Source organism: Arachis hypogaea, chromosome 3 (assembly GCF_003086295.3).
Source record: "Arachis hypogaea cultivar Tifrunner chromosome 3, arahy.Tifrunner.gnm2.J5K5, whole genome shotgun sequence".
NCBI classification, from domain to species: Eukaryota; Viridiplantae; Streptophyta; class Magnoliopsida; order Fabales; family Fabaceae; genus Arachis; species Arachis hypogaea.
In genome coordinates, this window is record NC_092038.1 from 23373494 (window position 1) to 23387738 (window position 14245).

The 14245-nt window shown below is 36.7% G+C and overlaps 2 protein-coding genes across 2 annotated transcripts; one reads left to right on the plus strand and one right to left on the minus strand.

The window, feature by feature from the left end:
- Positions 1-6570: 6570 nt before the first annotated feature.
- On the plus strand, positions 6571-10974 carry LOC112789883 (ketol-acid reductoisomerase, chloroplastic). Its single transcript, XM_025831997.3, has 10 exons — positions 6571-7104; positions 7294-7386; positions 8002-8067; positions 8223-8363; positions 8702-8929; positions 9024-9141; positions 9215-9354; positions 9473-9640; positions 9965-10120; positions 10331-10974. The coding sequence occupies exons 1-10, from the start codon at positions 6838-6840 to the stop codon at positions 10697-10699; spliced, it is 1746 nt and encodes a 581-aa protein (XP_025687782.1). The 5' UTR covers positions 6571-6837; the 3' UTR covers positions 10700-10974.
- Positions 10975-11115: 141 nt separating this feature from the next.
- Positions 11116-12913, minus strand: LOC112789884 (senescence-specific cysteine protease SAG39). Its single transcript, XM_025831998.3, has 2 exons — positions 11934-12913; positions 11116-11836 (listed from the first exon to the last, which is right to left on the minus strand). Exons 1-2 carry the CDS (start codon positions 12367-12369, stop codon positions 11244-11246), a joined length of 1029 nt encoding a protein of 342 aa, XP_025687783.1. The 5' UTR covers positions 12370-12913; the 3' UTR covers positions 11116-11243.
- Positions 12914-14245: the final 1332 nt, after the last annotated feature.

Below are 14245 nucleotides of genomic sequence, written 5' to 3' on the forward strand. Positions count from 1 at the left end.
GCTTCTTCTTTAGGCACACATCTACGGATTACTCCGTCTGCACATCTCTTGAAGAGATATGGTTCATCCCAAAGATAGTACTTTGCATCCGTGATCAATTTCTTTGTTTGCTGCCTACTGTACTCTTTGGGTATGAATCTCACTGCCTTATAGTTTGCAATGTTTGCAAACCATGGCACTTTCTGGATGGCAAAGAGTTGCTCATCCGAAAAGTTTTCAGAGATCTCAGTAAGATGGAGGGACGCCCCTTCTACTAGTTTTATTCGAGACAGGTGATCTGCTACTTGGTTCTCTGTCCCTTTTCTGTCTCTTATTTCTATATCAAAGTCTTGCAGAAGCAACACCCATCTGATGAGTCTGGGTTTTGAATCCTACTTTGTGAGTAGATATTTAAGAGTAGCATGGTCAGTGTACACAATCACTTTTGATCCTACTAAATAAGATCTAAACTTGTCAATGGCGTAAACCACTGCAAGTAACTCTTTTTTTGTGGTTGTGTAGTTCTTCTGTGCGTCATTTAAAACACGACTGGCATAGTAAATGACGTGCAGAAGCTTGTCATGCCTTTGTCCCAACACTGCACCAATGGCATGGTCACTGGCATCACACATCAGTTCAAATGGTAATGTCCAGTCTGGTGCAGAGATGACTGGTGCTGTAACCAGCTTAGCTTTTAGAGTCTCAAATACCTGCAGGCACTCCTTATCAAAGATAAATGGCATGTCAGCAGCTAGCAAATTACTCAGAGGTTTAGCAATTTTTGAAAAATCTTTTATAAACCTCCTATAGAATCCTGCATGCCCCAGAAAGCTTCTGCACAACTTGGTGCACAAAATTGAAAATCACAATTCTTCTCAACCTCGCACAACTAACTAGCAAGTGCACTGGATCGTCCAAGTAATACCTTACGTGAGTAAGGGTCGAATCCCACGGAGATTGTTGGTTTGAAGCAAGCTATGGTTATCTTATTATTCTTAGTCAGGATGCCAACAACAGTGTTTTTAAAGTTCAATTTTAAAAAGTAAAAGGGCATAAAATAAATACTTATTGTGCAATAATGGAGAATGTGTTGGAGTTTTGAAGATGCTTTGTCATCTGAATTTCAGCTTTTCTCTTGTACTCCTCTTTACACACGCAAGGCTCCTCCTATGGTAAGCTGTATGTAGGGTGTCACCGTTGCCAATGGCTACTTCCCATCCTCTCAGTGAAAATGGTCCAAATGCTCTGTCACAGCACGGCTAATCATCTGTTGGTTCTCGATCATGTCGGAATAAGATCCATTGATCCTTTTGCGTCTATCACTACGCCCAACACTTGCGAGTTTGAAGTTCGTCACAGTCATTCAATCCCAGAATCCTACTCGGAATACCACAGACAAGGTTTAGACTTTCTGAATCCTCATGAATGCCGCCAACAATTCTAGCTTATACCACGAAGATTCTGATTAAGGAATCTAAGAGATACTCATTCAATTTAATGTAGAACGGAAGTGGTTGTCAGGCACACGTTCATGGATTGAGGAAGGTGATGAGTGTCACGGATCATCACCTTCTTCATAGTGAAGCGCGAATGAATATCTTAGATAGGAACAAGCATGTTTGAATGGAAAATAGAAATAATTGCATTAATTCATCGAGACGCTGCAGAGATCTTCACCCCCAACAATGGAGTTTAGAGACTCATGCCGTCAAAGAGTATAAAATTCAGATCTAAAAATGTCATGAGATACAAAATAAGTCTCTAAAAGTTGTTTAAATACTAAACTAGTAACCTAGGTTTACAGAAAATGAGTAAACTAGGATGATAGTGCAGAAATCCACTTCTAGGGCCCACTTGGTGTGTGCTAGGGCTGAGACTTAAGCTTCTCACGTGCCTGGGCTGTTTCTGGAGTTGAACGCCAGGTTTTAACCTGTTTCTGGCGTTGAACTCCAACTTGCAACCTGTTTCTGGAGCTGAACACCAAACTGCAACATGGAACTGGTGTTGAACGCCAGTTTACGTTGTCTATCTTCGCGAAAAGTATAGACTATTATATATTGCTGGAAAGCCCTGGATGTCTAATTTCCAACCCAATTGAGAGCGTGCCAATTGGACTCCTGTAGCTCCAAAAAATCCATTCCGAGTATAGGGAGGTCAGAATCCAACAGCATCAGCAGTCCTTTTTTAGCCTGAATAAGATTTTAACTCAGCTCCTTCGATTTCAGCCAGAAAATACCTGAAATCACAGAAAAATACACAAACTCATAGTAAACTCTAGAAATATGAATTTTGCTCAAAAACTAATAAAAATATATTAAAAATTAACTAAAACACACTAAAATCTACATGAAATTACCCCCAAAAGCGTATAAAATATCCGCTCATCAGCCCCCTTTCTCCAACATCTAGGTAAATCTATCCTCTGTCTCATGAATTGGAGTGTTGATTATTGCTGTAGCTACTTCTGGATTGAAAGTTGTCTGAATTAAGTTCTGATTCCATCTTCTATTTGAATGTTGTAATTGTGAAACCCATTCCAGATTAACATTCGTTGCAGTGGTAGTAATAGGAGTAATTGAAACATAATCCTTCACCCATCAGTCTTCTCGGATTCTAATGTTAAATTCCCTTACTCCTTCCCATAGTATACCTTTTTCTAGCACTTTTCTGTCCTTGATAATACTCTTCCAACCCTTGATAATGCTCTTAGGAAGCTTGAATATCTGTAATATTTGCTCTATAACACTTTACTTATGAGAGAATTAGGTCTGGAAACTAACCTCCAACCTTGCTTTGCGAGCATGGCAAAGGTTAAAAGCCTTTAAATCTTTAAAGTTGAGACCCTCTTGTATTTTTGGTCTGCAAGAAATCCTCCATCTGATCTACTGCATCCTGTTTTCTGACCTTTTTTGCCCCCACTAAAACTAGAGTATGGCTCTCTGAATCTCTTCAATTAGTTTCTCCAGTAATTTAAAGCAACTTAGAGTGTATACGGGTATCGTCGTTGCCACCATCTTAATAAGTACTTCGCATCCACTAGAAGATAATAGAGCCTTCTTCTAGTGGATGAGCTTCTGGCACACTCTATCTTTAATATAGTTAAATGTCTCTTTCTTTGATATCTGAATCACTGCCGGTAAATCCAAATATTTGTTTTGATTTCCAACCAGAGGGACAAGGAGAATCTCCATCAAATGGTCTGGGACTAGAATTGGTGTGTTCTTACTAAAGAAGACTGATGATTTGTCCAACTTTACCTTTTGGTCACTAATTTCTTCGTAAGTCTGTAGGACCTGTAGCAATCTCTAGCACTTTAATTCTAAAGCTTGGCTAAAAAGAATTGAATCGTCTGCGAAGAAAAGATGATTGATTGTGGAACACTTCTGATTGAGTCTCAAACCAGATATTTTTAGCCTATGTTCTTCTTTGTGGAGCAGATGAGAGAGTCCCTCTGCGAAAAACAAAAATAGGTAGGGAGATAGAGGATCACCTTGTCGTAATCCTCTACATGGTTTAAAATAACTATGAGGTTGTCCATTCACAATAATAGAGTAAGATACCGTCGTCACAAGTTCCTCAATCCACTTCATCCATCGATCACAGAAACCTAGCTTCTTCATCACCTTCCAAACAAAATTCCATTTCACCCTATCATAAGCCTTGCTCATATGCAACTTTAATGCCAAATCATAATCTCCATACCTTTTATTTTTGAGAAAATGAATGAATTTGTATGCAATTAGTATATTATCACTAATCAACCTGTCCTTTATAAAAGTACTTTGAGAGTCACTGATCAGTCTATTCATAACTGATTGAAGCCTGTGCACCAGAATTTTAGATATGATCTTATAGAAAAAAGGCTAATACTAATTGGTCTAACTTGTTTCATAGAATTAGTGGCCGACACCTTAGGCATGAGACATATGTGAGTGTGATTAAAAGCTTTCAAAATTTTACCTCCGTAGAAAAAGCGTCTAATAGCTGCTGTCACATCTCCCTTTATTGTATTCCAAAAGAATTGAAAAAATTTTGCTATGAATCCATCATCTCCCAGAGCCGAAAAAGGGTTGATGGAGAAGACTATTGCTTTAATTTCCTCTTCAGTTACTGGCCTACACAGCATTCTATTAGTAGCTGCATTTATTTTTTGGTGTATTCCATCCAATTCGACAATCGGATCTCTGGGACAACTTATTGTTAATAGATTTTTAAAGAATTTTTGTGTAACTTCCGTTATTTCTACCGGTTCCTTTGTCATATTTCTCTCTTCGTCCTCCAACTCTTTTATTCTATTTTTTCGGTTCCTCATTTGAAACTTGAAATAAAAAATTTGGTATTTCTATCGCCCTAGTTGAGCCATTGCACCTTAGACTTCTCCCTCTAATACCACTCTTCTTCCTCCAACGCCTCCTCTAGTTCAGTTTCTAAGATTCAGATAGCATTCCCATCCGCCTGAACTCCTTTCTACATTTCTTATTCTATCCGATTCTTGAGAATATGAATTTTCTTTCTTGAATTAGATTCAGAGTGCTGCTGCCATTATACAATTGAATGTCTACAACACTTCAGTTTTCCAGCTAGCTTAAATATTGGAGACCCATGAATATTTGTTATCCATACCTATTTAATTAAGCTAATCACCTCTTCATTTTTACACCATCATTCCTGAAACTTGAACATCTTCTTTACCCTCATTTCTTCACCACCCGTGTTAAGAAGGATGGCCTTATGGTCCGAACCCAAATCGAATAAGTGTGCAAGAGTGGTTGCTGGAAATTCACTTCTCCACTCATTTGTAACAAGAGCTCTGTCCAATCTCTCCTTTATATGATTCTCTTCAAATTGGCGATTACTTCAAGTGTATTTATCTCCTTCATATCCAATCTCTACTAGCCTTCTATCATTGATAAAATTTCTAAACTGTTGTATTGAAGTGCTGAATTTTTGTCTTTCTTCCTCTTTTTGTATATTATGTTTTAAAAATTTGCGTGATATATTAATAAATTTTTGTATTCTCCAATAAAAATTTATATACTACAAAAAACACAAAAAAGGAATAATAACATATATACATTTTTTTGGGTAAAGTATACTTTTTGTCCCTAAAGTTTGCTAAAAATTTTAAAAATATCCCTAAGTTTTGATTTGTTTCAATTTTGTCCCTCAACTTTTCGATTTACATCAATTTTATCCTTATTACTAATTTTTTTATAATTAATATTTTTCTTTCCAAATATACCCCTTCCTTATTATACCTATTATCATCACAACCCTCTGTCTCTCTTTCTTTCTCTCTTTTCATCTTCACCGTCCTTTCCACCCCTATCATCATCACAACCCTTTGTCTCTCTTTCTTTATCTCCATCTCCATCACCACCATCTCCGTTGAGCCCCAATCTTCGATGACCACCATCCTTTTTCTTCTTCTTCGTGCAAACTTAGACACAACAAAGGCATCGCTCTTCCTCCTTCTCTGTTAGCAAACAGAGAATGAGATGTGGGATAGGTTCTATGGAACCAATTTTTGGAGGAGCTCTTCTCGCAGGATCCCTCTAGCAATGCTCTTACCACTTTTCACTCCCAATATGTTCATTGAAATTTCAAAAAGTATGCATTTTTGCCCAACAATGAAGTTTAAAAAAAAAAACCATACTTTTTGATGATGCAGGTGTTTAAAGATTGGTCTTTTTTCTCATCCTCCTCTTCTTCTTATTTTCTCTCTTTTTTTAATTTTTTAATTTTTTTTGGGAGAGGGGAGGAGGTTGGAGTATAATCATGGTCATGATGATAAATTTGTTTGTTTTGGATGTTGGCATTTTGAGAAATGAGAAGAAGTGTGTTGAAATGGATCATGTTTGGTTCTTTGTCATTTAATTTTTGTGTTATTAATTTTCCAATGAGGTATAGTCCGAGTAATATTGAAAGGAAGAAACTTTGTTGTTGGGGTCAGGGTTTCAGGTTGGTGTGACACCAAAAGGATTTTGCTTTGCTTTGTGTGAAATCTGAAAACAAAAAAAAGGTATTAACCCAACTAGTACTAATAATTAATGAGGCTGGGTTTGCTAACAAAGAAGGAGAAAGAGCGATGGCTTCGTTGTTATTGGGTTTGTGCGAAGAAGAAGAAAAAGGTTGGTGGTCATCGAAGATTGGGGCTTAACAGAGATGGTGGTGATAGAAATAGAGAGTCAGAGAAAAAAGGCGAAAGAAGGAGAATGAGGGGTTTGGCCGGTGACGATGAAAGAAGAGATTGATAGTGATTACTCAATAATGATGATGGTAGAAGAAATGACGGTGAGGATGAAAAAAGAGAAAGAAAGAGAGACAGTGGATTGTGATAATGATAATGATAAGTATAACAAAAGAGGGGTATATTTGAAAAAAAATATTAATTATCAAAAAATTAATAATAATGATAAAATTGATGCAAATTAAAAATTTTAGAGACAAAATTAAAACAAATTAAAACTTATAAATATTTTTAAAATTTTTAACAAATTTCAAAGACAAAAAATATATTTTACCTTTTTTTTACTAAACTTTACACCAACTTCCTTAAACTTAAGTACAAAGAAAACTTGTACACATAACATCACAGACTCCTAAAATTTATATTTGTACTAATGTAAGGATAACCAAGCAAGAAGACAAAATAATATAATAATATCATCGTACCATCATATCATGTAAGGATAAACATGTGGTTCACATGCAAAACCTAATAAAGAATTTGGCCCACATTAAACCAGTACATCAGGGCGCACGTTAGCCAGTCCACTACGTGTCAACAGTATAGAGACTAAGCTCATTACATCTCTCCGCTCTCTCGCACGCTTGCTCTTCTTACAAACTTTGTCAATGGCTGCTGCTGCCGCTTCTTCAAACACCATAGCACTAGCAGCAGCTAAGCCCTTAACCAAAGCCCCTACTCCAACCGTTTTCAACGGTCTCGCATTCTCCGTTAACAACCTCACTCCAAGACCCCTCGCTGCTCGCCACGTCAACGGTGCTGCCCTCGCTGCTAAAATGGTTTCGTCGGCGCCGGCGGTTTCTCTCCCTGCCTCGCTTGATTTCAACACTTCTATCTTCAAGAAGGAGAAGATTAGCCTCGCTGGACACGATGAGGTCTCTCTCTTACTTATTGTTGAGTTAATTTTTGAATTTCTTTTCGCATTTCTGTTTCTCATTTCGTAGAAATTTCATATTTATTTTTGAATTAGGGTATTTGTTGAAGGAAGAAAAATTATTTATATTAAGTTTCTTTATGTGACTGAGAAATTAACTTTTTTGGCGGTTATGGTTGATTTGTTGCAGTACATTGTGAAAGGAGGGAGAGATTTGTTTCATTTGTTGCCGGATGCTTTCAAGGGGATTAAGCAGATTGGTGTTATCGGATGGGGTTCACAGGTATACAAGTGGAAAATTTATTTATTTTTATTGATTAGAAGATTCTTCAGAAATGTGTAAAATAAATAAAGCTTATGAACGTGGATTTAGCCTTTTTCTAAAATATAAAATGTTCACGTGGGTTTTACTGGTTTCATGGTTTTTGTTGTATTGTTGGAGTTCTTGTATAACTAATTGACTATAAAAACTAGTGTATATATCATTGGGCTCTGTAATCCAATTAGCGAACGAAATCTGTGTCAAATTTTTCTCATTTCATGCACTAAGGAGTAAGGACAGTTCTGTATTTGGTCTGTTTGGTTGTGAAGAAGCTGAGTAAATGACATAAACACCTTTATCATAGAAAATCAGTTTTCCCGCTATTGCTGTCTTCTCTCTCTTCTTCCCTCGAAAATCATCAGCAGTCTGGTTGTATTGTAGTTGATTAGCTATATGAAAATTACGTTGTTTTGTTTTGTTTTATTTTTTTTACTTTTATTTTTAGGGAAGTTTCTAAGTTTAGAGAGTTCGGTTGGACTTTTGGATGCTTCATCCAGTGTATACATTTTCTTTGTAACCCATCATGTCATGGTTCATAATTTCAATATGATTACTAACTTTTCACTACCTTACCAGGGACCTGCACAGGCCCAGAATCTTCGGGACTCACTCGCTGAAGCAAAGTCTGACATAGTGGTTAAGGTGATTCTGGGTTCCATTGCTTTTTTGGTTCATTCTTGTGTCGTAACGTATAGTCAATAGGCTGTAACATTGAAGTAACTTTGTAAATAATTTTGACTCATTTGTCTCTTTCTTACCCCTAGTTATGTTAACATGTACGATTTAACAAAACACAGATTGGACTCAGGAAAGGTTCTAGTTCCTTTAATGAAGCTCGGGCAGCTGGTTTCAGTGAGGAAAATGGAACTCTAGGTGACATATGGGATACTATCTCAGGCAGTGATCTTGTCTTGCTCTTAATTTCAGATGCTGCACAGGTTTGTCGATTCAAGTCAGAACTACAGAAATTTTGGACTCTCTAGGTGCTAGGACTGCTTATATTTCTCTGTATTTATTCTCTTTCATCTGTTGCTATGCTTTTCTAATGATAAAGTTATTTAGTATTATGTGTTATCCCAAATTTTATAGTTATATTATGTGACGCCTTCGATTCCCTAAACTGCATGTTGTTATTTGTTACTTATATAGTATAAAGTAGATAAGTATATGGACCATAGGAACCATTTTAATGGACTTACCTGACTTTCAAGTAAGAGCAGATAAGTTATGTTGCTTTGATTCTAAAGTGATTTCAATATTTTCCTTAATTTTGCAGGCAGATAGTTATGAAAAAATATTTTCGCACATGAAGCCAGGCAGCATACTTGGATTGTCCCATGGGTTTCTTCTTGGGCATTTACAGTCACTGGGAATTGATTTTCCCAAGCACTTCAGTGTAATTGCTGTATGTCCAAAGGGGATGGGTCCTTCAGTGAGGAGGCTCTATGTTCAAGGCAAAGAGATAAATGGTGCTGGAATTAATTCAAGTTTTGCAGTCCACCAGGTATATATATCTTTCTCATTCTGTATTTGCCCCTGCCCCCCCCCCCCCAAATATATATTTTTTAATGGGGTGAGCCAATTATCTTTGCACGTAGGATGTCGATGGCCGGGCTACTGATATTGCTTTGGCATGGTCTGTTGCCCTTGGTTCTCCCTTCACATTTGCGACTACATTGGAGATGGAATACAGGAGTGACATATTTGGAGAGAGAGGTGAGAATATCTTCCTCCAGCACCTTGATTTTTCCTTGAAGATTGTCTATCTAATTTATCCTTTCACTTATAGGCATTTTACTCGGTGCTGTTCATGGAATTGTGGAGTCCTTGTTTAGGAGGTACACTGAAAATGGAATGAGTGAAGATCTGGCTTATAAGAACACTGTTGAGTCCATAACAGGAATCATATCTAAAATCATATCAACTAAGGTTCTCTTCTTTTTTATTCATCATTTAGATTTGATTTCTTGTTTGCTGGATTTTTTGAGCATCTGAAGTGCGCTTATGCATTGTGACATGACTGTTTTGCTCTTTTTGTCTTGGACAGGGCATGTTGGCTGTATACAATTCTTTATCTGAAGATGAAAAAAGAGAATTCGAGACGGCATATAGTGCTTCATATTATCCCTGCATGGAGATTTTGTACGAGTGCTACGAGGATGTAGCTAGTTGTAGCGAGATTCGCAGTGTTGTTTTGGCTGGGCGTCGCTTTTATGTAAGTGCATATTTACTTCGAGGAAACTACCATTTCTGACCATGAAAGATTTGAGCACTAGCAATTCTAACCATGAAAAATGTAAACTAACTTGATACTCGTCAAAGATTGGTTAGTTCGACAAAATTATCCAAAATGAGTAGTTCATTGGGTAGTTTTGTCGAACTAACCCATCCTTTGATGGGTATTGACTATTGAGTTATTCTACTTTACGTCTTTCATGGTTATAATTATCAGCGATCAAATCTTTCATGATCCGAAATGGTAGTTTATTCCTTTTACCTCGCTTTCTGCAGCAAAAGTTTAATTATGGTTGTTTTACAGGAGAAAGAGGGTCTACCTGCCTTTCCCATGGGCAAAATTGATCAGACCCGCATGTGGAAAGTTGGTCAGCGTGTCCGATCTACAAGGCTAGCAGGTGATCTAGGGCCATTATATCCATTTACTGCTGGTGTATATGTGGCATTGATGATGGCTCAGGTTTGTGTACTTATTCTAGCTAGCTTTTTTGGGGTTGATATGCACAATACCCATATTTCACATACTGTCAAAGGATGTAGTTTTATTGGGGTCTTAAGAATCCTTCGTGTTAATTTTTTCTTGATTATCTTTGCTTGGGGAATGGGGTAGAGAATTAGACCAAAAGTTTGTGTTTTTGCTTCTTAAATTTATGATTACAAAAATTTGCAGATTGAGATCTTGAGGAAGAAAGGGCATTCCTACTCTGAAATCATCAATGAGAGTGTCATTGAGTCTGTTGATTCATTGAACCCTTTCATGCATGCTCGTGGTGTATCTTTCATGGTTGATAACTGTTCAACCACAGCAAGGTTGGGTTCAAGGAAATGGGCTCCTAGATTCGATTACATCCTAACCCAGCAGGCCTTGGTGGCAGTAGACAGTGGTGCGCCTACTAACCGGGACCTGATCAGCAACTTCTTGTCAGATCCAGTCCATGGAGCCATTGAAGTATGTGCTGAACTGAGGCCTACCGTGGATATTTCAGTCCCACCAGATGCGGATTTTGTCCGTCCTGAGTTGCGCCAGTCTGGAAACTAGAACATCAAGCAGTTGATGCTTTTTCTTGAGCTGATTCAATTTCGGAATGCTCAGAATAGCCTGTATGCTAGTAGTGAGTGGATTTTGTTTGAGTGCTAGTATGGAACATCTGTATTAATTCTCTCTAGTTTTAAAGATTTTGCGGATGAGGAATGTTGCGTATTAGGTAATATCGTACTATAAATGAGCTGATCAGTTATGTTTACAAGTATGTGGAGTGTTATTTGTGGGTATCATGGCATCAGTCCAATAAAATTTCTTAGAGCTTTATTCCATATAGATAACTGAATTGACTTACGGTGATTTTTAGTTTAGTGTAGATAACGTGTTAAATTTTTTAATATAAATATAAAATGGAGATTTTTTATAGGGAAACCAAATGATTTTCTCCATATTTTCATAATTGACAGGTAGAGGTTGAGAACAGATGTTACAACTGGTCAAAGAAACCACAATATATGCAACATGTATGTATGTATATATATATGTACGTAGAAGTAAAAAGTTTAGGTATGTATAGGAAAAGAAGAATCAAGTTTGGTTTCTAAGCAGTGGGGTAAGAAGCTTGCATTGCTATGCCACAAAGTCCTTCTGAGGCATCTACATCCCTTTGCATTCTGATATATCCTTCTTCCCCCCATTCAGTTCCCCACGAGTTCTTAACTAACCAATATTTTGTTCCATCGTCACTGACTCCATAACCCACAGCGGTGACACCATGATCTAACTCAGTTCCACAGCTTCCAGTAAAGACACCACTTTTATAGAACTGGAAATCAGAGCCACTAGCATCAATGGCCACAGAAACAGGTTGATTAGCGACTGCATTTTTCAGTGCTTGCTCGTTGTTGGCGGGGACATCTTCGTAGCCAGTAATGGTAGCTGCATGGTTGGCTGCTGCTTTTGTATTGCATTTTCCATCAACACCTTTATAAGGGTACTTGGCCTCAGTAGTTAGTCCACCATTTTGAATAATGAATTTGAATGCATCGTCCATTAGGCCGCCCTCACAACCTTGGTCGATACCTTTAGTGTCGCAATCCACAAGTTCTTGTTCGGATAAAGAAATCAAAGTTCCAGACTTCAGTTTGTTGATTCCCTCGGTTGCTGCAACAGCAGAAAATGCCCAGCAACATCCTACAAGACAAATTAAGTGTGAGTTATAAATTCAAAAGTAGGAAGAAGAGTTTGATGGGTCACTTTGTGAGATTGAATGAAATATTAGAAAACTTACCACATTGTTGTTGGTTCTTGATGGGAGTCACTGCTCCTTTTTGTCTCCAATCCACAGTGTTTGGTACTGCAGTGACATTTGCATACTTAAAAGTGGTCCGTTCAATTGAGGAACTCATGTGGCTCTTGAATCCATTTCTGGATGATGTGAATTCTTCATTTGTGAGGTCAGCAAATTGATTAATGCCTAGCTTGTAAGCTTTGTCCCCGGCATTGTTAGAAGCTTCAATGTAGTTCACATTTTCCTCGAATATCTTGAATCGCTTCTCCCTTTCATGGAGGTCTTTGTAGACTTTGCCGTAGCGAGCCATCCATTGCTCGTGCCTCTCATACATGCTCGCATCTTGTAGAGTGCGCGATGTGACTTGAAAAGCCAATAATGCCGAGCAGAAGATCAAACCTAGAGTAATATGATGGAATTGGATGTTTGCAACCATGGTGATAATAGGAACAAGCAGTTCAAATTGCTTACTGAAATGTTAGAATGATGTTGTGCTACTATTGGAGATTGTGTGAGGTATATATATTGGAAGGTTCATGTTGGGGCTAAGAATAAATCTATTGTTGTTCCTACGTAGTTGAGAGAATTAGCTGAATAAGATATGACCCATGTTTTGGCCATAGTAGGTCAAGGCACTTGTGCCAAATTACTTGTCAAGGAAGGCCAAACCCAAATGCATATGTTAAAAGTTGAAAATAGTTATTTAATCCTTCTTATACAATTAAATGATGGTTTTGTATTCTTTTTACTTATGGAAGGGTGACAATTGGAGAAAGTTTTGTTTTATTTTTTTGTTTTTTAAATTTTACTGGACAGAGCTTTTTATTCTTTAGTAATATTCATACTATATCCCTGCTTTGCATCTTATGTACCATGCCGCATGCTCCATGTCGCTTTGATTATTATCTTAAAAGAAAATTGATGGTTTGCCAAGAACATCAGGATTTATAAAAAGTAATCCTTACGCCGTTACGCGTACCATTTGATTAGAGAATTTTATATTGACCAAATGAAATAGCAAAATGCCAAGATTAACTTCAAAGAAGGCATAAAGTGATTATTGAGTATAGAATAACGACTGAGTGTACAGCAATACATCATATATAAAAGTAGTGTATGTGTAGCAAAACTAAAGAGTAAATAACTAAATATTGCCCGATGTGACAAAAGTGCGTGCCTGATCTTCCATGGTTTTGGTAAATAAATAAGTAAAGAAATGGAATAACGTTTGCGGAACACCAAAAGATATACTACTTTCACCCAATTTTTTATTGTCCGAATTTTTCACCAAAATAAATTTTACATTGTTTAAGTGTGACAAAAAATTATATAGGTACCGTAACCGTAATCATTATAATAATAGCCGCCAAGCAATATAAAGGTTTCTAGGAACGTTTTCTTATTCGTTGGAGTTTCGATCGAGATTTTGATACTGTAATTGACTAATTTTGCTCGTGATTAGTAGCTATTTCTTTTAATCGATTTAGTCTTTCAAATAGTTAATTAAATTTTTTCAATTATTTTGAGTGATCTTATTTTTTATCGTTGTGTGTTTGGTTCTAACAATGGCACGTCATGTTGTGTGAAGAAATCCGTAGATTTATGAACTCAATTTAATTATAGTGAAACAAATCTATATTTAAAAAATTATTTTATAAAATTATTGCTTGTTTAGGATAGAAATTTAAACCAATATAATACTATTGTAGGACTAGAGAAGAGTAATGATTTGTCTGTAAAGCCTAGAAATCATTTATGTTTATTCCACATCCTTGTGGAGTAGCAGCGCTATCCATATAAAAAAAATCCAGTCAATGGAATGCTCGTCCCAAATTGAGAGCAGTAAATTTGGCAACAAAATCGGCTAAATATTATGATTTGATTGCCTTTTAATTTTGATATTTGATGTCAAATTTAAAAAGTCAGACAATTTTATAAGTCGGCCAGTTAATTCTGATTTATTGAGAATTTGTCGTAGTGGTTGTTCAGTTTAGATATTGATGACATGACTATAAAAATATGGTTGGAGACGTCTAATTGAGAATATCAAGATTAGGGTGAGGTTCTCTATCTTTGAATAACGAAATTCGACATGCTACAATGATTTACTTACAAAGTAAATATATATTTACACTTTCTCTTTCTATAATAAGAACAGAGGTTATAGCCTAATCAGTATTAGATAGATAAAAATAAAATTCCTCTCCATAATTAAATTTTTGTAAAATTAGAATTTTAAAATGGTAGTTCTTAGATTTGAAAAGGCGTTTTCACATTCATCATTCCAATTGAAGTTGTTTTTCCTTTTCAAT